Source organism: Ahaetulla prasina, chromosome 4, assembly GCF_028640845.1.
Source record: "Ahaetulla prasina isolate Xishuangbanna chromosome 4, ASM2864084v1, whole genome shotgun sequence".
Taxonomy (NCBI): domain Eukaryota; kingdom Metazoa; phylum Chordata; class Lepidosauria; order Squamata; family Colubridae; genus Ahaetulla; species Ahaetulla prasina.
Window position 1 is genome coordinate 111,262,901 of NC_080542.1, and position 26,464 is coordinate 111,289,364.

General features: G+C 34.8%; 1 protein-coding gene across 3 annotated transcripts in view; it reads left to right on the forward strand.

The window, feature by feature from the left end:
- Positions 1-26,464, forward strand: part of THSD7A (thrombospondin type 1 domain containing 7A) — a 302,477-nt gene that overhangs the window by 164,559 nt on the left and 111,454 nt on the right. For all 3 annotated transcript variants that reach the window (XM_058181258.1, XM_058181256.1, XM_058181257.1), the window contains 5 exons: positions 5,930-6,178; positions 8,178-8,359; positions 10,114-10,182; positions 11,456-11,611; positions 14,911-15,114. In XM_058181258.1, the coding sequence (XP_058037241.1) occupies positions 5,930-6,178; positions 8,178-8,359; positions 10,114-10,182; positions 11,456-11,611; positions 14,911-15,114 (860 nt within the window). The remainder of the gene's footprint in view (positions 1-5,929; positions 6,179-8,177; positions 8,360-10,113; positions 10,183-11,455; positions 11,612-14,910; positions 15,115-26,464) is intronic.

Here is a 26,464-nt window from a genome sequence, read left to right on the forward strand (position 1 = left end):
ACATAGGAGTCAAGGGCATAGCAGTACAAGGAAACCATAGCAAATGCCTTAATAGCTGGTCATCAACACTTCAATTAACAACTAAAAAGCCACACACAGCCTCATAAATACTATGCATAGAATAGTCCAGTGTACACATAGAGAGAAGTTTCCTGAGGAGGGACTCCAGCATGAGTCCAAAAGCTTGGAAGACTAAATCTCTGATTCTGGTGACCGCCTGAGATTGGATCCTAAATAAATAAATAATGAAACTCTCGAATTTCCATATTTTACCATAATCTGAATCCCTCAGCTTTTGGAATACAAAATCAATCCCTGCTTTATGTAAAGATAATACAGTATAACTAATTAAATGTACCATTTCTGATAAATGTGATTCTCATATATATTAAACCAGGAACTATTTTGTTCTTTGCATGTAGGAGTGTCTTTTTCTTTCCTTTCAGCTTGAAGTGGAAAGAACAACTCAGCATTCAATTGTTGTTTTTCTACGTCTACCCAGAGATTATTTTGGCAGCATTCCCCTACTGAATTTAGTTACGTTATTCACTCTAGAACAATGGAAGAATCAATCTGTAATCAAAAGGGAAATCAAGTAGAAAAAAATAACACTTTTAGCAAAAAAGGAATAAAAGAGAGAAATAGTATGGAACTGCCAAAGTAAAATAATAACAATAAACTCAAAAATAAATAGGCAGTTAACAGCTATTGGGAGGGAGCTGGGTGAGAGATGGCAAGGGAGCACTAGATAGAGGAAAGATCTGTTTGAAATCTAATATTTATGTTACTCAAGTTGCTGTCGCTACTCCAAGTGTGCCTTTCTATGAACCCTACCCAGAAATTCTTATAAACAACAATAGCTATTTAGAAGAAATTGAGTTAACAAGATACATAAAGCTCTTTTTATGTAGTTATATACTTTTCATCAGAATGAGGTGGAGCCTGCCTTACTACAGGTTTCTTCCAACAGAATGCGCTGAGAGTCCAGCCAGCAAAGCTGCAGGCAACAGATGAGGGCATTCTAATTTGCTTTATCACCAGATATTAATGCTGATAGCAAAACTAAATGGAAATGCGTGTCAGGCCGACCATTTAAAAAGTGATCATTTGGAAGGAAATAGTTTAGTTGTGCATGGGATATTTAAAAGCTGAGATTTGTTACCTGAAAAGGGGATAGCCTATATCCATCATCACCCAAAGCACTGAACCAGAGGCATATGCAAATTTTGGAAAAGAGCAAGTGGGGAAAACAGCATCATGATGACATCAGTGATGGAACTTATGTCACAACTGCATGATTCTATTTTTATCATGAGATGTGAGATTCTCTCATTGCATTAGACCAAGGCTATCAAACTGGCAGCCCATGGGCCAGATGAATCATGTGCAGGCCACGCCCACCCCAGCTCCATGAATGGGAAAAATGTTGTGAAATGTCATGCACAGCAACGTGACGCAGTGAATTTGACACCCATGCATTAGACTGTAACAGCTTAATTTGAGAAACATTTCTAACAGTTTTCCCATCTAGTTTTTTGTCTTTTTATGGCTGATGATCTGCCTTTTCTTCACTATACTGCAATGTATTATTTTTTAGTTTTATTTGATAGTAAAATAAATAAATAAATAAATAGAATGGCTAATTATATTGAAATGGGTATTTTGATGGGCATATTGCTAATATTTTATGTTTTAATTCTGTATGAGTATTTGTTTTCCAGCACCATCCATACAAGGTTATCTAAATTTATAACAGAATAGAATAGAATAGAATAGAATAGAATAGAATAGAATAGAATAGAATAGAATAGAATAGAATAGAATTTTATTGGCCAAGTGTGATTGGACACACAAGGAATTTGTCTTGGTGCATATGCTCTCGGTGTACATAAAAGAAAAGATACGTTCATCAAGGTACAACATTTACAACACAGTTGATGGTCAATATATCAATATAAATCATAAGGATTGCCAGCAACAAGTTATAGTCATACAGTCATAAATGGAAAGAGATTGGTGATGAGAACTATGAGACGATTAATAGTAGTGCAGATTCAGTAAATAGTTTGACAGTGTTGAAGGAATTATTTGTTTAGCAGAGTGATGGCCTTCGGGGAAAAACTGTTCTTGTTTCTAGTTGTTCTGGTGTAATGTAGATGTTGAAATAGAGTTTGCTTTATTAAATTAAGCATTTTAACTAGTTTGTTGAAGCTCAGACTTTAGGCAGGGGGAATCTTTTGTTTTATATAACCAGTTTAAGTTATCAGTTTACAATATATTATATTGTAGATTGATAATTTATTGTACATTATATTGTATGTTTGTAATATGTTACTTGAAAATATTATCCAATACTTAGACAATGGTGCTGGAGATTTCCTGAACAATTATCACTCTCCACAGATACAGTTTGATATTATTCTTATGTTAAAAATGAAGTTAGGTGCTCCACTAAAGCAGACTGGAAACTAATTTATGCATTAGTAGGGTGTTTAAAATCAATTTATGAAACTAGCACTTAGCAACCAGCACGTCATGAAGTAGTCTATGTCTCATGCTGTGCCTTGCATTCTCCTATATAATATTTCTTTACCTCAGTGAAGTATTGCTATGTTCCCCTAAAGCAGACCTGGCAACAAAAATAATGCCACTATTTTTCTGTGTAATGCTAATGCCAGAGACAATTTGAGAACAGATTGAATCTAATAAAATTCTAGGTAAGGGATTTACAGTAATATCCTGCATTTTCGATAGAGTGAGGTAGTCTTTTAAAAATAACTGTCTGACATTACAGGTTTATTTACAAAGATTCATCACTTCTTGTTTTGATTGAGATTCTATCCTCTATTTATATTCTTGAAAAGCCTATATTTTCTTGTTGTTTCTTTATTGAAAACTAAACTTTTGTAATGGCTATTTTCATTTATATCCAACACTTCATCTGTTTTCTTTTAAATTAAAAAAATTGTTAAAGTAAGAGTGGTTAAAGTTGTCTTGGATTCCCTGGTCTAATTGTTGCATGAGAGTGTAAAGAATACAAAAAGGAAAGATTGATTATGTATATGTAGTACAATGGGATAGTTGAAATATGTTCCAAAGGATTATTATGTCTATAGTTGTATTCAATTATATAGAGTTCAATTCCTGGTGATGGCATACATAGAATTTTTTTGGTAACTGTACCGAACTGTACCAAAGGCTTGTTATTGCTGTCTTCTGTGTTTTTTTCACTTCCCAGACTGACCTAAAACCTTGATACTTCTGAGGGATCTCTAATCCAAGTACAGACAAAATCATCAAGCTGCTGAGAGATATATTTATGAATATATATTTAGATCAATAAGTGATGCTTGCAGAGTTTGTCATTATATAAGTAATTGAGATGCTGGTACTTAAATACATAGTTGTTATTACTAAACTGATTGATTGGATTGTCTATGGAGATTCTGAGTCATCCAGCTCATGGTTGTCCCAAAGGTGCTTTTTTTTCAAAAGGCAACTGGACTTTGTTTTTCCTTGAAGATGTTTTGCTTCTCATTCAAGAAGCTTTTTCAGTTCTGCATCCAAATTGAAGAAGCTTCTTGGATGAGAAGCAACAAATCTTCAAGGAAAAACAAAGTCTACTTGCCTTTTGAATAAAGCACCTTTGGATTGCTTTATTCAGTGATTGGATTCACAAGGTTGTCTTGCGAAGCAAAAGTGTCCTAGATTAGGATCTGAAACATGTATGGAAAATGCACATATTAATGATGGACTTCTGCAAAAGATATGGAAGCTTTTTTCCCTACCTCCCTTAATATGCTTTCTTAATGTGAAACACATTTGTTCGTGGATTCATGTGGCTTTTGTATTAGTCCAGAAAAATGGATTCTTTAAAAAGACAATGACAGGTGCAGCATACCAGATTTAAAAAAAAACAACTTTCTTGACTTTGGAACAAATATGGAACACTTTTAACTATTAGTAAGATTCCTTCTATCTATTTAAAAAACAGCAGTTCTGGCTAATGCGGAATGATTTAAATCAATGAATACTGCTACTTTTAACAAATTGTCCTCAATCACTGTGATAATCTATCCTTTTAATTTCCTCTAACTACACACATACATACCTGTCATGTTGTTTCCTTTCAGGGCATGCAACATTATGCAGAACACAGAAAAGAAATGAGAAATAGTAAATCAAAGAGCATGAGATAAGAAAAAGAAAAAGGAGTATAAATAAATCTGAATTACAACAACCCAATTCACTTTACCTCTTTGTGTCTTTCTAGCCTTATAAATCACCCTTGCTTCTATCACATCCATATGCTGCAATATACATTGTCTTTTGTTCTTTAAACTTACCTATTTTTGAGGATCTTATCAAACTCTATCCAATCACTTATTTCCTCTTCATCTGGACCTATTTATTCTTCTTTCATTTAATTGTTTTGCAGTTGATCCTCATTCATTCTCTTTATAATAACCAAACCACTTCAATCTACTTCTTACACGCAGGTTATTCACATTTGTTTTCAATCCAATTTATCAACAACTGTTCATGCTTGACCCTTTCTTCCATTATTTTACCATTATATTTCTTTTATGTTTTTGTGGCATATACACCTTCCACTTCCATAAATTAAAGCCCTCATCAGCTCTTCATTATATAACCACTCATTTGCATCATACAACCTGCGATATATTGTACAATATATTGAACATAATATATTCAGTATATGCATACTTTCCACTATTTTTATTGGTATTTGCATATCTTAAAATTTCTCAGTTTTTCTTCTTTGGTGAACAGTTTATTGACAAACTTTTATTCATCTAGCTGCTCTAGTTTTTATCATGTGCCATATAGCATTATTTGCACATTCAAGTTTCCACTTACAGATGCCCATCATTGTATCATATCTTTCCCATTGTTTTGCAACATTCAATTATAGACGTTTTTTCTCATCTACAACCTCTTAGACCAAGATTTCAATTATCCTTTTTTGCCATCCCCATTAGCTGCAGTTCTGTGGCATTCTATAACACAATTATTTTCCCCATCTTCCGTGTCTTTTTTTTTTTTAGGTTCATTTTCTGTTAATTCCATTGGGAGATTAATTTATGTTGTAGTATCTTTTCATTCATCATTTTCCTTTCTTCATTTTTCCCTTCTCTCTTTCCTTTTTTCTGTGTACATTTTTTCTCAAAGTTTAACAGATTAAGTTGGTCTTTGTCATATCCAAAAAATGTTGTGTCCCACATTCCAAAGGTCCTGTGAACCTTACTTCTTTCTAATTTTCATCATAAACAAGTAAACCAACCATGCTGTAACATATATAGTCTTTTCTTTGCCAAGCATACATGTGAATAGATTTAAATTTAAACCTTCAAATCTTGTTTCAAACACATAGCCATTCTTAGTCATATGTTTTTGATATTATCTCTTATATTGATGAGAGGGCCAACTAGACACATCATCCAGTATAATTATATTTTCCCTCAAAAATTTAAGAATTTTACTAAAACGCCTTACTGTTTTCTGAAATTTAAAATATTACTGCCACCAGATCATTTCTACTTTCCTGTGCAGGTATAGCAAACTATTGTATGCTTTCTGACATATTTTAGTGCTTTGTTTCATCAAAGTAGCATACAGCAATGATATAGAAATTCCTTTATCATTTTTGTGATTGACATTGAACTGATGCTGAAACCAAATTGTAGCATCTGATCAGAGGATTTGGTAAAATAATTCTTCAAATGTATTATTAACAAACCAATCAGTTTTGAATATAACAAAAGGCATGTGGGAATTGGTTTTGTGAAGAACCTTTGTTACTCTGAAGATATAACTATTGTACTAATAATGCAAATTTGGTTAAGGAATATAATTAGGAATTTAATAAAGTAATCCATTTCTTAAACATTCCAATGTTCCTTTTCAGTTTTTGTCAACAAGAAAAATTGCCAATTACATTCCAGTCTTGTGTGATCACAAAGGAATGCCAGGTGTCAGAATGGTCTGAATGGAGCCCATGTTCCAAAACATGTTTTGATATGACATCATCGAAAGGATATCGTACAAGAACACGGACAATCAAGCAATTTCCTATTGGCAGTGAAAGTGAGTGTCCAAACCTAGAAGAAACAGAGCAGTGTGTAACTCAAGGAGATGGAGTGACTGCTTGTATCACGTAAGTATCAATATATCTCAAGATCTTTAGTATTATACAACCTTGAGGTTCATGTTATTCTGGCATTGTGAGTGCTTAAGTGAGTTAAGTAAGAATTCTAAATCCACATTTCAGTTGAATAAATAATGGGAGAAGCCTATGATTTATGTGCTACCCCGTTTTCCCCAAAATAAGACTTCCCCTGATAATGAGCCCAATCGGACTTTTGAGCTCATGGCAATAAGGCCAAGCACTTATTTCAGGGTTCAAAAAATGTATATAAGAAAGAGTCTTTTTTTCAGGAAAATATAGTATTGACACAGATATGTAGGTAGAGTATGTTCTGCATGAACTTCTCCTTTAGTGTTGAGGGTTTTGTGATGCAGGAGGGAATGGTGCTGCTATAGCTTCCAAATTATTCTTCCATACCAGAATAATTTGCACTAGATTTTGATTCAAGTACCTCTTGCAAGGTAATAATCTCCAGTTTCCTTCTCTGATGTCTAATACAGAATATTTGCCACATATTTATAATATAGAATTTGCTTAGGGATAAAATTATCATTTTTGTCTCTTTGGAGAAAATAAATACTTTGGAGAAAATATTTTCTTTGTGTGGCCTGAGGAAATGTTCCCTTGGTATTTCCTTAAAGTATTCCTTGAGTAGATATTTTGTGGCATTTCTTTCTCTTCACAAGGATGATTGAGATTTAACTTACTGGAAATGTTGCACACTGGCTGATCGGAAGCTCATACGCTCTTGTCATTCATCAGCACTGCTGCGCTCAGTAGGAGCCTTCTGCAGAATTGGTTATCATCCTGACAAAGAAAAAAATTGTAAATAGGTTACACACAGAGAAACATACATTTCAACAAAGAGAAATAGGGGATGGTTCCATATGTCTTTCAAAAAAAATGGAAGACATGCACAAACTGTAAAAAAAATAAATCCTAGCACATAGGTCACTTATCAAAAAGGAAATTGAGGTTTACAAATATTTGTCATTCAACCCTTAACATTTTCAGAGCATAGGTATCTTGGATATTATTTTATATTTGGTATCATTCTTTAATTTCAAATTATGATTTTAGCTTGCACAGATTCAGAATGTTTTTCCTTCCAAGCAGAAGTTTGCAGTAGTAGTGTAAATAATAATAAAATTTTATTCTGTGAACAATTATCTAATTTGGCCTAAAACTAGTTTTAATATTTTCTTAGGCTTTATCGAGACCAAATGGTGTAATCTTATGGAAGATCACTCATAATTATATCCTACTGTAATAAGTGAGCATCAGGAAAATTAGCAGAAAATTATAATGCTGTTTGCACATAATTCCCATTTTAAATCACTGGGATTTTTTTTGACTCAGTTACTTAAGTCATTTCAATAGGATCTGCATTCAGTTTAAATATTCACTTTTATTAATTTTATGTTTGTTAATTATACTTTAACAATTTTTAAATACAAATGATACTGAACAAGAATTGCTTGTCATGTCGCCAGTTTATAGGAATCCCAAATTAAATTCCTAAAATATAAAGGTCTAAACTGAAGCTTGCATATTAATGTTTTTTTGCATAATTATTGTATATGGACTGAAATTATCTGAGGCCAAAATAATATCACAAGTCTATGGCTTCCAAATACGTTCAAATATTTCAATAGGATCTGAAGTTTAATTAATCAGTGTCATTAATTTTACATAATGTTACAACCTGTTGTAGCTAATTGAAAATTCAATTCTCGTAATTAAAACAAAAATAATTTATGTTGCTTACTAAATTGGGAATTGTTTCAAAATGAGAGTATTTTCATACAATTTCCCTTTCATTGGTAACTTTCTATGTTTTCTTCCATCTTCTTCCATCTTTTTTTTTAAAAAGTAAGAGCTGACTTTCGTGAAGTCAGAAGAGAGAGAGCCACTTGATTAGTAACATTGGGAGCCACCTTTCTGGGAAAAATTTTTCATGCTATTTCATTGTGCTTTTATCTCCTTTTTCATTATTGTTGTTCTTTAGATATGGCTGGAGAACCACAGAATGGACAGAATGTCGCATTGACCCTTTACTTAGCCAGCAGGATAAGCGACGAGGAAACCAAACATCTCTTTGTGGAGGTGGGATTCAGACTCGGGAGATGTACTGTGTGCAAGCAAATGAAAATCTCCTCTCTTATTTAAATACACTCAAGGAAAAAAAAGGTATGAACATCTCATTATCATGGAAGCTAAATCTTCTAAGGTAGATTTTTATTATTCTTTTAAAACTATATTTCATTTCTGAAGTATATTTTTGATCTTTGACATTCATGAAAACCTGCAGCATCATAGTTAATAATGTTAGCTGTGAATCAGAAAATTTATGGTTCACATGTTTCATTTGCCTGCCACTAGGAGCGTGTATAAAGCATGATCAAAAAAGTTAAGATAATGTCCATACCAGCGTAATCAAAACTCTGCCTGTTTGTTTAATGTGTCACACATAAAATACAGCTAAAACTTTGATTGCAGCCCTGTGGCCTACCATCTTGACTTTTTTAACCACACCCTGCAGTTATCCCTGATTGCTATGAATTCAAGAAATAGGCTGGAGGAAAGCCATACTGTCTAACTGCAACTTCTCTCCCCTTCCCATGTGCAGTGGTAGATTTTGCTTGGTTGCCCAAATTGAAATTTTCTTTTCTATCTGCTTTTGCATGTATTAGACTATTCTTTAGTCCTACTCAGGCATTCACCTGGATGTATGATGGCTTGGGATTAGATACACCGATATGCACACAAATTGCAGAAACATAACTGATCCCCATTTAATTTTGTGAGGAATTATACAAGAATGTTTTGCAGGAAATTGTATTTGTAAAAAAAGTCAGCCTCCTCAAGTTTTATACATTCAAATGTCATAGAAAAATAACAACAGATATCCTAAAATTCATGGAGGATACAATCTTAATATATTGGAAGAAGTCTAGGAATGTGAAGTGTGGTCTAAGTATATAATATGATACTAATCATATAGTATCATGTTATGCTTCATTTTTCCTATAACACTGTAAAATAATTTCTAAATTGCAAATTTTAATCAACACATGTGGTTTGCAGTTTAGAATAATCTAAAACACTCAGATTATATTAGATGCATTAGGTTGCATACACCCTTTTTTAAAAAAATAATAATCTACATACTGTATTTCAGGAATAGAGCTATTCTTGATTTATTTTATTTTTATCTGAATCTTGCTTAGAAGCCCACTATCCAATCTATCTAAATATAATTCACCATATAATGTACTTGGAAGAATACCTAGAAGTTAAGATATTAACTTCTTAGCTAACTTTTACAGTAATACAGTGATTTAAGTCAAAATACTATACATTTTGCTTAAAATTTCTATAAAAGGTAATGGGATGATATAGAATATTTTCAAATACAATTACTATAACAACCAATCAAACCCTTCACTGGGAGAAATGCATTTCTAGGAATTTGTTTTTAACCTGGAAGACTGAATTGCCATAGTTTAAGCCCTCTTTGTTTGCATAAGTTAGAATAAGATATATCTTCATTGGGCTGTAATAGGGAAAACAAAGCTTGTTTGGCCTTTAAATTCTGTGAACCAGAAGATTCTTTTAAATATAAGAAATCATTGATTGGTTATAGAAAGGAACCTTTTATTTCCTCAGAGATTCAACTAATAAAAAGACAAAAATTAAATTTATAAGTCAGCAGGGAGCAGGATGTTCTCATTAGAGCTAATTATAATAGGATTCCTCTATGTTTTATTAGAAGGAAGAAAGTGCCTAAATAAGGTCTGGCCACAAAACAGTAAGTGTATTCTAGTGTTCCACTGAGAATGCCATACTTCTAATAAATACTATGGGTAAAATATAGCATATTTGTATCTAGGGCTATCCCCTCCTTCTTTGTATTCATTGAGTCTTTGTCCATATTTTTTCAGAAAGTCAGTCCCAGAGAACATCAAAAACTAGTGCTGCTCCTCTTCTATCTATCACTTTTGAAATAACAGGTACGTAATTCACCCTGAGATTCCAATCAAATATCTTGTAGGGCTCATTTCTCTGTAGATGAAAAGACTTTGGGGCTAGAATTACAGGTCTATCAAAGAATTTTCTGCATCTGGGTTAGGGTTTCTCTGTATCTGGAACACTTGGGCTTTCAGTTTAAAGAGTTCATATTATTAATACAAATATTAAAAGTGCATGCAATTACACTTCAGCATTGATGATCCAATATGCACAGATTATGAATTTTAGTATTAAAAATTAAATATTTTTGGCTGTAAACCGCCCTGAGTCCTTCGGGAGAAGGGCGGTATACAAATTAAAATATATTATTATTATTATTATTATTATTATTATTATTATTATTATTATTATTATTATTATTATTATTATTATTAAATAGACTACTAGAAGGCTGTTATAAAAAGCATAAGAATGAAAAATTGCTGCTAGGTATATAATTCTTTAGTGGCTTTTATTATTTTAGGTGTTAAAATTTTTAAGGATTTATTTAAAATAATTGAAATAATTTAACATACCTAGAGTGAAATAAGAACAGAAAATATAAAATAAAAAACAGTAAAAACTGGAATATTACCAGTTGAAAAAATATAAATATAATTATTTGGCTTCTTCTAAATTTATGTGAACAGTAACATAAAAAAAATTTAAAAAGTTACCTCAAGTATATTAGCACTGGAGCATGACATATACAAAAGAGAAAGTCATTTCAAAGAGCAGTTACTACTTTAGAGAAGGCTTGTCTTCGTGTGGCTACCAAACAGCAATCTAGAAGCTAAAGAGTTGAGAGCAGGATTGGTAAATTTGACCAGTCTCTTTTAGGCAACCAGTTCCTAAATTGTTTAGGAATCAGTCAATCAATCAGTCATCTGGCTTGATGGCAAAATAAAGAGATACTTTAACAGAAGTTACATGTACAAGGTGAAATAATCCAAATAACATTCTGGAGGTAGCATACTTCACAGGTTGCAATTTCCAGATCCATGAATCTCATTGTCTCCTTAGAAGGCCCACTGCCACAATTCACATTATTTTAAAAAAATGGCATCACACCATTTTGTCTAGGTTTTCTAGACATTTCTGAACTTTCCATAATGCTGTGTAAATTTAGCCTAGTAGAATTCTTTGGCTGTATTTCAACTGGATAAGTTTAAAGATAGAGGTTATCACTTTCTTGACTTTTTTTGTTTTCCCCCCATCAAAACTGTCTTTATATTTACAAACAAAACCCTTCATGTTTTGTCTTATCTTTTACAGCTTCTAAACCTGTGGATTGGAAACTGTGTACAGGCCCTACTCCCAGCACTACCCAACTGTGCCACATCCCATGTCCTATAGAGTGTGAGGTATCAGCTTGGTCAGCATGGGGGCTATGTACCTTTGAAAACTGTGAGGACCAGCAAGCCAAAAAGGGTATGTAGATTTTCTGAGTGTTATTTTTGCTGCATACTTAATTGAGGCAGCTTAATCCAGGATCCATAATTTCTTATGATTTCTTTTCTGGATCTTCTTATAATTCATGGTTTTTATAGTTTCTCTTCCCATTTATTTTGATAGACTGCATATCTCCATGAGTTGTATTATACTTTATCAAAACAGTATTTTCATATTTGTCTATGAAGATCTACTGCTAATAAAGAAATGTCTCATTCTGGAGTTTGGTGCAACTAATCCTAGTGAATTGTAACATTGAAAGGGTACAAATTCCTAGCTCTACACATTAATTACGTAAATTCTTCTCTAGAATGAGAGCTCGTTCTTTCTGATTTTGGAAGGGGAAATTGAAAAATATCTAGACTTCCTGTAATACTCCCAAGGACAAAAGGACTGAGCCCTAATTGAGAAGCATACTGTATAAGCAAGCAAATCAATATAAATATTTCATTAGTTCCTTTGTGACGGTTATTCTATAGGAATAAGAAGTACTTTGGGTGGGAGATCTAAGCTTTCCTTCACTCTTCCTCTAGAGAGATCAAATTGTTTTAAATTCTAACATTAGGAAGGCAAATCTGTGAATTTTTACATAGCAGTAGAGAGAGGTATTACAGAATTGTCTTTGAGGTGCCCTCTTAGCTATCTGAAAATCATTCTGCTCTCATTATTAGGTTTTTTTTGTTTTTTTGCTTTCATTTACTGCTGCTTGTAAACTATTATAATCTCTACAAATCCCTTTGTATCCTCCTTCAGTATTTATCATTCTTAATCCTCTTTCTTTCTATTTTCTATCAATGTTATATATCTATATTTTCAGGTTTTCAAAACATTCTTCTCTTCCAAGTTGGCATTCTCTTCTTTCCCTTTTCCTCTTACCAACCCAAATATTGGTGGTTATGCTTTTCAGGCTCAATTTATTCTTTTATCCTGCAATATATTTTCCCCTCAGAAAATCTATATACAACTAAAACTCTAGTTGTTGTGCTCTTTAATTGGACTAAAGAAAGCACCATAGGGCAACAATTTTTGAACCAAAGTAGCTAACTGGTCTAGTGTACAGAATGTGTCTGAAATCTGAGGTACCTGAAGCCCAAAGGAATGAAATTTGAGAAAGTTGTGCTGTTTCAGTGCTACTGGTGGCTGCTGCTGCTATTGGACTATTGAGGTACTGCTGGCATCACATGATCTTCATTTTCAATATTCTTTGACAGTTTTCCAGCCAGGTTCACAATCCCACACTTCCTTCACCAGTCTCAGTGTTACATACCTATGCGTAGCTTTTCTAGTCCATGGTACTCTCACTGACCTGTGCTGTCTCCTCATGCACCTTCCTTCCTTGAAGTACACACAGTACTTCATATGCACCAGTGCACACCCTCACTGACCCATGCAACACCTCTTCACACCAGCAACTCCAGGCACCCTGACAAACCCAAAGAGCGGTGCAGAGGTTAGAATGCAGTACTGCAGGCTACTTCTGCTGACCCCTGACTGCCTGCAACTTGGCAGTTCAAATCTCACCAGGCTCAAGATTGACTCAGCCTTCCATCTTTCTGAGGTCGGTAAAATGAGAACCCAGATTGTTAGGGACAATATGCTGACTCTGCAAACCATTTAGAGAGGGCTATAAAGCACTGTAAAGCAATATATAAGTCTAAGTGTTGTTGCTATTGCTATTCCACTGACCTCCACCCCATGTGCTATCCTTGATCAGAGCAGCACCTCTCAAACATCCATGCAACTGCCATGCATTCTTCTTGATTTATACCATCCCCCACATGCCATACTTGACCTGAATGGCACCTCTTAACACATCCCTGTGATTCCACACATACTTCTTATTCATGTTGTTCAAGTTACCTGAGCACTGCTAATTGTATTCATGCTTGTTTTAGAAAACAGGGAAGATCCCTAAACTTTGATTATGTCATTGAAGTATCACAATTCAAATTGGATTAAACTCAGGAAGACAAAAGGAACTGGTCTTCCCTGAATCCTGATTCTCACTAGGTTATCAAATGGTATTATTTCTTTTTTTTAAGCTTCCTCCACAAGGCTAGAATAGAATAGAATAGAATAGAATAGAATAGAATAGAATAGAATAGAATAGAATAGAATAGAATAGAATAGAATAGAATAGAATTTTTATTGGCCAAGTGTGATTGGACACACAAGGAATTTGTCTTGGTGCATATGCTCTCAGTGTACATAAAAGAAAAGATACCTTCATCAAGGTACAACACTTACAACACTTAATGATGGTCACAGGGTACAAATGAGTACAAATTGTGAGAATATAAGTAGAGAAGCTACAGTGATTGATTTACTGCTTGTCCCTTGGGCAATAATAAGGAAAAATGGTGTCTTCTATGATTGATATATTTTATTTTTTTATTTTTTTATTTCATTTTGTCACAACAGTATACACAAACATCAACATAAGAAAATCAACACATTATAAAAGAAATATATATATATATAAGCAAAAGTATGCAACAACTATGTTAATTTGTTATAATGAAAAGGAACAATAGGACAGGAATGGTAGGCACATTTGTGCTCTTATGCACGTCCCTTATTGTCCTCTTAGGAATGGGATGAGGTCAATAGTAGACAGTTTTTGATTGAAGATTTTGGGATTTTGAGTAGAGACTATAGAGTCTGGTAATGAGGTCCAAGCGTTAACAACTCTGTTACAGAAGTCATATTTTCTGCAATCAAGTTTGAAGCGGTTGACATTAAGTTTTAATCTATTGTTTGCTCTTGTATTATTGTGATTGAAGCTACATTTACCTTCCCAGTTGTATGCTAGCATACAGTTATAAGAAATATCTTACAATAGCTATTTATTTATTTATTTATTTGTCGTAACAATATATACAAGCGTAGCATAAAGGGTTATATAATATATGAACGTATATATGAGGAGAAACGAGGTACTATAAACATATATATACATAGGGGAAGAGACAATAGGACAGGAACGGTAGGCATGTTTGTGCTCTTATGCACGCCCCTTAGAGTCCTCTTAGGAAAGTGGTGAGGTCAACCGTGGACAGTTTTTGAGTGAAGCCTTTGGGGTTATGAGAAGAAACCACAGAGTCAGGTAATGCATTCCAAGCATATACAATTCTGTTACAGAAATCGTGTTTTCTGCAAAATGTTTTCTGCAAAATATTTGTAGGATATGGAGTTGCAAAATGAATAAATTCAATGTTTTTGTCTTATATATAAAACCAAAATAATTGTTTCTTATGTTCTTATGTTGGAAACTTAAGGTTTTAAATTAAGAAAACGTCGCATCAAAAATGAACCCACAGGAGGCACTGGTAACTGTCCCCATTTGATTGAAGCGATCCCATGTGAAGAGCCTTCTTGCTATGAATGGAAAATAGTGAGCCTGGATGAGTGCATTCCAGATAATGAGAAAGATTGTGGACCTGGTACACAAGTGCCTCAAGTAGTCTGCATAAGCAGTGATGGTAAGTTGTCTAGTTAGCATCCTGTAGTTTGACATTCATTGATTAGGGTTCCCATCTATTGCATGATAACCATATACCATGCCTACATATAGCATTATATAATTCTATTTTTATTTGGACCTGATAGTCATCAGTTCATTACCTGAATAGAAAAATATTGTGAATGAAATTGTCCCATGTGGCTATTATAGAGTTACTTTGAGGATAAAGAATTAGCATCAATGGTCTGAAATGACAACGTGTTGAAGGAAACTTAAAACAAGTATTCAGTTGCGATGTGCACCTCTGGACCGTGGATATGTTATTCTTCTATGTTCTTAGACTTCAATCAATAACTGTAAATTAGAAATTTGGTGTAATTTAGAAATACATTGATTGTTCATGTTCTAAAATTTAACATTAATTGATTTTCTGTTTTCAAGAAATGAAAACTGGATAGACATTAATCTAAATCAAGAACCAAATATGGATGATCACTATATCTTTGGCAAAAATGAAGCATTTATGCTGATGTCATGGTAGTTTGATGGTTGGCAGGGTGCAACTGATTTCTCTGAAATAGGATATGATGTCAGTTTTCCACTCATTTATCATAAATAATGTGCTTTTTATCTGAGGCCAGTTTTTACCAAGATGTCTGAGTTTATTTCTCATGGTCTATAATGGAAGGGAACTTAGAATCATGTGGAAAGAAAAAGAAATCCCAGTATCAAATTTTATTTAATTAAAAATCTGTTTTAAAAAGAGAAAAGCAAAAGGGAAATTTTGTGTAAACATTTCTTTGATTTTATTATTAAAAATTCAATACATTTCAATTGAAATCATATTTCAAGAAAAATTGTGTCTTTTTCTTCTGAAGTTAGCCACTGATAGTTTATTTATTTCATTAATTAATTTAATTTTGTCGAATACATGTTAGATAATATATATAAGTATAAGCATGAATACATAAAATGAATACAGTTAAAGGAAACATTAGGACAGGGATGGTAGGCATGCTGGTGCTCTTATGCACACCCCTTACAGACCTCTTAGGAGTGGGTTGAGGTCAACAGTAGCCAGTCTAAGGTTAAATTTTTTTGGATTTTGGGATGAAACCACAGAGTCAGGTAGTGTATTCCAGGCATTGACCATTCTATTACTGAAGTCATATTTTCTACAATCAAGATTGGAGTGCTTCATTTTAAGTTTGAATCTATTGTTTGCCCGTGTATTGTTGTGATTGAAGCTGAAGTAGTCTTTGACAGGAAGGACATTTTAGCAGATGATTTTATGAGTTATGCTCAGGTCATGCTGAAGGCGGCGTAGTTCTAAATTTTCTAAACCCAGAATTTCAAGTCTGGTGGCATAAGGTATCTTGTTGCCATCAGAGGAGTGGAGGACTCTTCTTGTGAAATATTTCTGGACACGCTCAATTGTATTAATGTCCGATATGCAGTGTGGGTTCCAGACAGATGAGCTGTATTTGAGAATTTGTCTAGCAAATGTTTTGAATGCTCTGGTTAGTAGTGTAACATTACCGGAGAAGAAGCTATGCAAAGTTAGGTTTACAACCCTTAATGCCTTTTTGGCGAAGTTGTTATAGTGGGCTTTGGCACTTATATCATTTGATATGAGTACTCCAAGGTCCTTGACAGAGTGAGGGTCATCTACAAGGTTGTGTCCACTCAGCTTCTATTTTGTGTTCTGATTCTTTTTACCAAAGTGTAAGACAGAGCATTTGTTGGTTGAGATTTGGAGTTGCCAATTTTTTGACCATTCTGATACAAAGTCAAGGTCTTTTTGAAGGGTAGCAGCATTGTTGGTGTGATGTTAAATAGTTTTACATCATCGGTGAAGAGAATGCAGTTACTTATAATATAATATATTATAATAGTTGTAGTTTAATGGTACTTTGTCTTCAGTACCGCACTTAGGTAATATTTCAAGAGAATTCCATTAAATTTCCTCAATTCATATAATCCAAGAAGGAAAGGGAAGTTATTCTGAAAAAAGCTTCCTTGAAATATATAATCACACTCCCCATTCTGTTTGAATTATGTTGGAATAAGAGCCTATTTGGTATAGTATGGGTGTTGGCATGGCAACCTATGGCTCCAGAGCCTCATGCAGCTCTTTCATCCCCCTGCTGTGGTTCCCTGTTGGCTGAATCCACCACTGGCTGGCCCCACCACTCATCCTCCACTCCCAGTCACCCCTCGCCTGGCCTGAGAAGGTAAGGGTGATGGTGAGGGATGTAGAGCTCCACATTCCAGAGCGGGAGCAAAGTGCCCCTACACCTGCTGGGTCTCTCGGGTACTTCTTCTGGCCCTTGTTGGTGCTGGGTGCACCTCGGTTGCTCAGGGACATGTGTGACTTGGCAAGGAGTGACTGGGAGGGGAGGTTGATGGACAGGGCCAGCCAGTGGTGGGTTCAGCTGACAGGGACCTACAGCAGGGGGACAAAAGAGCTGTATGTAGCTCTGGAGCCACGGGTTGCCAACACCCATACTACACCAAATAGGCTCTTATCCCAACATCATTCAAACAGAATGGGGAGTGCAATTATATATTTTAAAGAAGTTTTTTTCAGAATATGGGGCCCCCTATAATTCTGTATAGAAGAGACATAGAGTCCCTTAACTTCTACTCCCAAATCAGTTACAGCACAATAAGAAAATAGGAAAATGACAAAAACCATGAATCAAAATCATGAGTATATGTATCTGATAGTTAAATACAGAATATCTATGAAGGGAGTGGTAAAAAAAATCGTAATTAAGTCCACAACCACACAATCAAACCTTACCCCACTTTTATGTGGATGCATTATAGATTCCACATCTAATTACTGAGAGTTCCTTGTGCTGTACAAGCAGCAGCTTGGTGTAAAGGCTGAGGTCATGAGCACTTCTGATAGTAATGTTGTTGGATGGTCCAACTGTCTGTAAAATACAAGTGATTGTACAAATCACTGCCAAGCCAGAAGCCTTGTAAATGCTTCAGACAGGTTAAGGCAAAAGGTCACTTGGTACATATTTAACTGTTCCGCCAATGTTTTATAATTAAATTGGGAAGAGGGAATTGAAGTTGATTAGTTGTGCACGCAGATTTGTAGTGTAGTATTGTGCAGTGGCTCCAGATTTGACTGAACAGTTGAATTGGGTCTCATCTAGGGAAATTAAAAATTCAGTTATAAGGTTTACTTTTTATGTAAGTAGCTAAGCACATTTTTTCATATATATGTGTGTGTGTGTGTGTGTGTGTGTGTGTGTGTTTTCATAGGTTTTCACAAGTATAGGTATGTAGGTCTTGGCATTTTTGGGTCTTTTCCTGTGTAAGGTTGAAAGTATCTTGGCGACGTTTCAACGAGGTCTCACTCATCATCTTCAGGCTGGTGTCTTTGGCTTCATGCTTCTCGAGTAAAGGGTGGTCAGAGCTGCCGTCTCTCTATAAATACTGGTGGGGAGGTGGGGAGTGTTGCTATGAGCGGGTTGGTTGGCTGTGCGGTTGCATCTTGATTGGTAGATGGAGTGGGTGTTTGCAGATTGGTCGAGGTAGGGAGTGTTGCTGTGAGCAGGTTGATTGGCTGTGTGATTGCATCCTGATTGGTAGATGGAGGAGGTGTTTGCAGATTGGTCGGCTGTTTCATAGCATCCTGTGTGGGTGTGGTCCTGGTCTTTTGTTCCTGAGCTTTGGTGTTGTGGCCTCTGAAGTTCTGTGATGTGATGTCTTGAGGAGATGGCTGTGATGCAGCATCCTGGGCCCTGGTTTAGCTCCAAGTCCGAGGTCCTGTCATGTGTTCCTGCTATGTGTCAGCCTGCTTTGTGTGGGGATTGGTGGGGGGTGCAGCAGCCAGTGATGTCAGCACGGTCTGGCTTCTGGATGGTGGTTGTGTTTCGTCAACCCAAACCCATCCCACAGACGAAACACAACCACCATCCAGAAGCCAGACCATGCTGACACCCCTGCTCTAAAAGATGATGCAGAAATCCAAAGCATATCTATAGCCTTTCTTCATACAAGTGGACAGTTATAAAAATCAATTTTAAGCATGAAAAATGAGTGGTTGAAAGGAGAAAAAAGTTTAAAGTGACTATCAAAGACAATGTGTTAGGAACTTCCAAATATAAAATTGATATCTCTTCTGCCTTAGGAGCAGCAAGGAATAATTGTTTATTAGATTCTTATCTCAGTTAAATGACTGAGATAATTTCTGTCACAATACGTCATTTTCCCCCATAAAGGCTTGGTGATATAACAAAGAAGAAGGAGAAGGAGAAACTTTTCAAAAATAAACATTGCACAATAGGGGTTTTGGAGAAGGGGAAGAAGCCTTGTAAAATATATGCCTTGTTGACTGCAAAACATTGGGGTTCTTCCCCCCACCCCCAAGTCATAGTTGTTATCATTTGGGCAGTCATAGTTGTTATCATTTGGGCAGCAAAGGTATGTCATGTAGGTCTATAGACACAGGCTGTATTTTGCAAGTAATTCTAATGTCTGACTTTTATAAAATAGAGCTATCTAACACAAACCTTTAGTACTTTAAATGCCTTGAATGCAACCCTACTGAGCTTTTAAAATTGTAGTTAACATACTATTTTTTTAATGTAAAGGAAAATAGAAATTATTCAATATTGATTGGAGAATAATTGTATTAACTGCATTTAAATGCAATTGCAATTAAGTATAAATGAATAGAAAACACATGCTTTTTTTTTTCAAATTGTGCCATTCTAGTCTCCCTCCCAAACAGGCATGACCTTCTCCCCAGAAAAAAAAAGTGTGCATTCCTATTATAAAGCATCCCTTGCTTTGACTTAATTGGTTTTAGTGGTTAGTGAACATTTCAATGAATCAGTTTCTTTTATTGCATTGTCTACTGAAATGCAGCTTTTGGAAATATTATACAATCATAGGAATCATAGATATCATCTCTTCATCATCTCTCTGATTGATTTTGATTTTTTGATTCATTTCATCAAAACCGGCATTAACTGTACCAAATTTTTCTAGTAATCTAACTTTTAGTCTTTCCATGTCAGTGACACTCATAAATTCCGTTTTGGTTTGGAGAATGATATACTAATTACAAGTCAAGGTGAACTTCAGCCTTTTATTCATAACATTAATTGAGCTATTTAATAAATGGATGAGAGAAAAGGCTTCATGTGTAGGTGTAAGACTTGCTCATGTTTTGGACTATTCAGCTAAAGTATAGTCATATGAATATGTAGATAATGTTTTTATCTTTAACAGTTAAACTAATTCTGATTTTGTTCATCCCTCTAATTATTTCAGTCCTCCTTGCCCAATACTGTCAGATTATTATTTTTATATCATTTTCTCGTGTACTGAAAAAAAAGAGAACAAATAAAATGGTAGCCTTTGATATTTTTGAACATTGTTCATTTCCATACTTTTAGTAAAGGTAGACTTATGAGTACAATTGTTTATTGCATGACTATATTAAATATTTTAAGACATATTATTTCTGTCTAATATTCATCATCTATTGATATAGTAATTTGTTTTACATCAAGTTAAACTATTCGTTTTTTTCATCCATGAAGTGATGACTACAACTCTCAGATATCACACATTTTGAATAGCATGTTAACTCTTGAAACATATCTTATCTTGCCTATTTCCTTTATGGCAAAGCTCAAAATAAATAGCCTGTTGTGGAGTCTTCGTTAGAAATGAATATATTTAGTCCTTCATGTTGCTGAAGGAATTTTGCGGCAGCTGTTTTAGATTCTTTCTGTATATATGTGAAAGTGAGATAATTGCCCTTCTTTTCATCTAGCCACATTCAATTACTTTATGCCAACAGCAACCTTGTGAAAGCAGCTTTTTCTGAACATTTCCCAGAAAGAGATGGTTAAATGGTTAGAAAGAGATAGAGTAGAGAGAAAAAGAATGAAATGGGTGAAAAGCTGCTAGCCATCTTAAGTGTGTTTGTGTGTGTGTGTGTGTGTGTGTGTGTGTGTGTGTGTGTGTGTGTGTGTGTGTGTGTTGGTTGCTAGTGCTATTTTCCTTCACCGCCTCCTCTATTTTGTCCTTTTCTCTGAGAAGCCATAGATAATCAAAAGAATGATTCCATGTCTGATGTCCTTTCTCAACTGTGATAGGTCACCATAGCTGAGGGAATTGGCTTGAAATTCAGCAGTCAGATAGTTATTGACAAACAGTCCTTTGAGTTTAGAACATCTGCTTTAAAATGCACAGTTTGCAGATTCAGATCAAATCCTAGGAAGATCCCGAATCTAGAAATTTCAGAGCACTAATCACCTGCATATGTAGATAACTGAACTGGATGGAAATATTTCTATATTGTAATGGAAAAGGGCTGGGGAAGCTATCCTTTCCTCTCAAGTCCTGTTTAGCTCCTGATGGCTTTACATGACATATATTCTGAGGCTTGAGACTGTGTGCAAATTACCTGTTTTGATGTCTATTAAGGAATTTGCCTAATTGCTGCATATGATGCAGCACAGCTGTGCAGGGATATAAGGAAAGTGGCAAAGCTTGATTCATAGTCAAGCTTTCACTGTGGGCACTGCAAAGGATCTTTACTTAAGAAGCTTTTATCTGAAGTGATCTTGGTTTTGTTACCTCTTCCCTGAGCTAGTAATGCATGTAACTTAATGAGATTACACAGCAAGGCTTTAAAACCAAAACCTGATATAAGATGCAGTCAAAGAGATATATGTTCTTTTAAGTGTCATTGTAATTCTCAGCCTGTTTTTCTGCCCCAAGCTTCTTTGCAGCACGCCACAAGAAGCCAGTATTTTAAATCGCAAGACGGGCACTGCTCTATGGTTAACTTCATTGTTTTACCGTAAACTGAGCCTATAAAACAGATCAGCATCTCTTTTTTCCTGCTCTCTGAATCATTTAATGTATTTGAAATATAATTAGCTGGGATATTATGTTTAAACCTGAGGTCTCTTATTTTACAATTAGGCTCAAATAGCAGTGTCTGAGGGGGTGTTGTGTATAATTAGGGATGAGCATGTCTATTCAATTTGTTGGAAGGAAAGAAGCCATTATAGCCATTCAGACAATACTGAGATAATAGATTTATCCTCCAGCGCTCCTGTTGAAAGCTTCTGATTGCCATTTTCCTTCCACAGTACAAGGTAGCAATTGGAATTTTAATCCTGGTTGGAGCAGGCAGGAAAAAGACCTGAGAGTTACCCCTCACCATAAGGGGCTTTGATGAATTGCTGTTGTTCCTATTCCTGTTTTTCTCACTGCAGCTACATTATTATATCATTCCAATTTGCTGACAAGGAATGGTACTAGCATTTGTCATTCTGTTTTTTATATTCAGAGCAGCTACAGGGATAAGTAAAAGACAAGAAAAAGAATCCCCTTTCTCAATGCTGTTAATAATTTTCATCTTATGAATGTTAGTTGGATAAACATGTTAACTAAATATTAATCCATAGCAGAACAAACATAAAATGGTGCACTCCAAGATTAAACAATAATATTATATGTGTCTTTTTTTGTCTTAAAAAAATGAAAAGCCTGTGATTCTATTCAGCATTGGTTTAGAAAACATACTACTCATAAGTTGCTGCAGGTCTTCTATTGACAAATTTATAGTAGTAATTAACATATTTATTGCAATGCTAAGCATTGCCCCAAAAAGTAAAAAATGGATTCTATATAAGAGGTAGGGTGTCAAAGTGATGAAAGCAACATAATAATGCAAACCCCGCCCCTTTTCTATATTTGTTGTAATGTCACATCCTCAGATAGTAGAGGGCAGAGTTTACAAGGCGCTGTTGCTTTTCTCATTCCAATCAAATCAGCAATATTCTGCGGACACTAGTGAATTACAGTGATACACCATCTTGCAAGACGGGGGTAATACTTTATTATAGCTCAGTATTATTCATCATGGAAATTCTTTTATTATGATATTTTGTGAGATAGCATTTTGAGTAGTGAGAATAAAAGTCAGGCAGGAACAGAAACAAAAATGGACAATTAAAAAATGTATGGTGTTTGCCAGCTAATAAAAAGAACCACACACCTTACAAGATTGGATCATCCAAGTAGCAAGTGATTGTCCCATTTACATTGCAATAAATTGTTGCATCAAATAATCTGATGATGCAGTTTCTAAAATTCTACAAAATTATATTGATTGGAATGAATATATTTTTTTAATAAGATAAACTTTTGCAAACAGATACTAGATTCTTACTGCCCACAAATTATTTATTTTTATTTGTAAAAATAATTGTCAAATCAGGTAGGAAATCTGGGGCACTAAGGAAACTACAAGATACCTGCAATCTTGAATCTGTTATGTCTACTATAAACTTTAGCTCCTGAAAGCTCTGCAAAAGAGAGAGAGAGAGAGAGAGAGAGAGAAATGCAGTTTTGAAAATGTTTCTAATGAAAATAATAGGTTGAAAATATCTGATGTTCTTTGGACAAGGTTGTAACAAACTTTCACATAATTATATTGTACTATATAGGTTAAGACTATCACTCTACTGTTTAGATATATGCTCTGTAAGATGTAATGAGGCCTTTTTAATCTTATGGGTACCAACTCTGTAAGTTCCTTCCTTTCCTTTTCTTTGCAGGAAAATTTAATTTCATTCATTCATTCATTTTGCAAAGGCACAGGTTATTTTATTTTATTTATTAAATTTATTTGCTGCCCATTTTTTAAATTAATTTCTGCAATTGTTGAATATAATAAGCTGATGGAATCAAGACCACAACCTAAAAACTGCTGTTTTGTTTCAAATGATGCCCATTTAATCTAGCATCTTTTCTCACAGCAAATGACTAAATATCCATACCTTGCCACCACCACCCCAAGATATAGGAATATTAGCATGTTCTTTCTTATGTTCCCTATTCATTAAAAACCAGAGCCATACTTATATAAAGTGGAGATACTATAGGACATCATTGCATATAAAGACAGGTAACCATATTATTCTTTTACAGAAAACATTAAAAGTTACATGTATACCTAAATTGAGATTGATGCCTACTGGTTACATGGACACATTTGTAGTGCTTTCTTGGCAGCATTATAGATAAGATTTACCTTTGGTTTCTTCCAGGATTCTTTGGTTGACTAGAAGGTCTAAACCTATAGACTATAGCAATGATGGCAAACCTTCAGTGTTCTCGCGTGCTGGCCTGTGTGCCGGAAGTTGCACGCGAAACCGTCCCGTGCTGAATGTGTGGCCTCATCGGCTCCTGTCACGTTCCTGTGCTCAAAAGCATGCTGGTCAGCTGGCCATCGCGCACGCAGTGCTGGCGACCCCGGAAGTGTGGTGGTCCATTACGCATACGCAAGCCGCCAACCTGGAAGGCCCAGTGCCATAGGTTCGCCAACATGGGACTATAGTATTCCCTGATTCTAGGTATTATTGTTATGGTTCATTGAGTCAGCCATTGCTCTCTGTGACTACAGAGACAAGTCTCCAAGTTTTTAGCAACATTTTTGAAAGTACTTTTATCCTAAGGATGAAAAAGCATGATTAGTAACCCATCTGGTTTCTATGACTAAGAGACAACTAGAACTCACTGTTTAAATCTTCTAAAACAGTGACCTAGCTACTAAGCCAAATTGGCTTTCATGTCCAGATATTAAATAGACCCAATCTTGCTTAGATCCTGAGTCCAGACAAGGACAGTCAGGCACCAAGAAAAAAAATACAAACGTCTAGTAAGCTGTTCCATAAAATTGTCTGACAGGGAGCATATTATGCAACTTATCCTCAGTATGCCTTACAAATTGGGAGCTCTTAATGAATACTGATAGAGAAACCTTCTGAATATCAACTCATTCCTAATTGAGCCAGTGGGAGTCATTATTTTAAATAGAAAGGACAAACATCAAAAGTGATATTGAAGAAAGGCACTACAGTGTAATCAAAGGAGGAATTCAATTATGAATGTGTATTTTTATTGTAGGTGGAAATTGATCTTAAATATTATCAAGTTTTCAAGTCTGAAAATACTGAGTTGTATAAATTGCATTGTTTAAAGCATTCTCATACACCTGCTTTTTATTTGTGATTGTCTTATTTTCTTTCATCTAGTGCTTACTTGCTGGTTGTTTGACAATTTTAAATCGAAATTCCAATTTATGTTCAGATCTGATTAGGTGAAATCATTCTTTAATTTCTCTGAAATGCATAAATCCAAAAGAGAACATTATTCACTGTCATCTCTGAGATGTTTTTACATTTTTTTGTGTTTGGTTATTATTCTTTTTTTTTCTTTTCTGAAATTGACTTTATTACCACTTTGACAACTAAACTAAACTAAACTAAACTAAACTAAACTAAACTAAACTAAACTAAAACTTCTGATGAATTTATATGAAGAGATAGAGGCAGTGATAGAAACAGATTATGAATCTAGTGAGGTACTCCTGGAGAGATGAAGTTGGATTAAATGATTAAGTAACAAAAGGTTTTATAAAGAAAAATATAGAAAAGCTGACAGCAAATGTGTTATATCATCATACTGATGCAGCAAGACACAAATTGGGTATAAGAATTTAATCCCATGGGAGAAAATTGTCTTTTTTCCTCAGTTTCAGGACCCGTCTTTGTTTAAGTCCTTGCTCTTTCCTAACTCTTGAATATTTTAATTTTGATACACAAGATATTTTGAAAATAAGAAAGAGAATGGAGTTGAATTAGGTTGGACCATGAGTTCAAATTCCCTTTTTTTGCACTGATATTAAAACAGGAGAAGACTGATACTAGACCTATAGATGTAATTCAACCCAATTCCTATCCAACTCAGACACAAACTGGCTATATATATTTTGTGAATCCATAAGATTCTCATAAACTTGCCCATGAGCTATTATAATTTTTTTCTAAACTTCTTTCTAAACTTCTGCCAATGTAGTAGTTTGAAAGGAAATAAAAAATGCAAGTAAAAAAATAGGGGCCATCTTTGGTGGGAAGGTAACAGCAGTCTGTGTGCCTTTGGTGTTGAGTCATGCTGGTCACATGATCACGGAGACGTCTTCGGACAGCGCTGGCTCTTTAGCTTTGTAACTGAGATGAGCGCTGCCCCCTAGAGTCTGAAACGACTAGCACATATGTGCGAGGGGAACTTTTACCTTTAAATCTTACTTTTCTTAAACTGAATTGCCTTTTGTTGGATAGGGCCTACTTTAATAGAGTCAAATAAGTCTGAATGATAGGTTAATCTTGGTAAGTCAAATTATACAGTAATAGTACATTCATTAACACTAGGGGCAAAAATGGATTGCTATAATTTTCTCATCCACACTCCATGTGCTATTATACACAGAAATACTCACTGCAGTCAGAAACATACTAGGAATTATAAGCAAC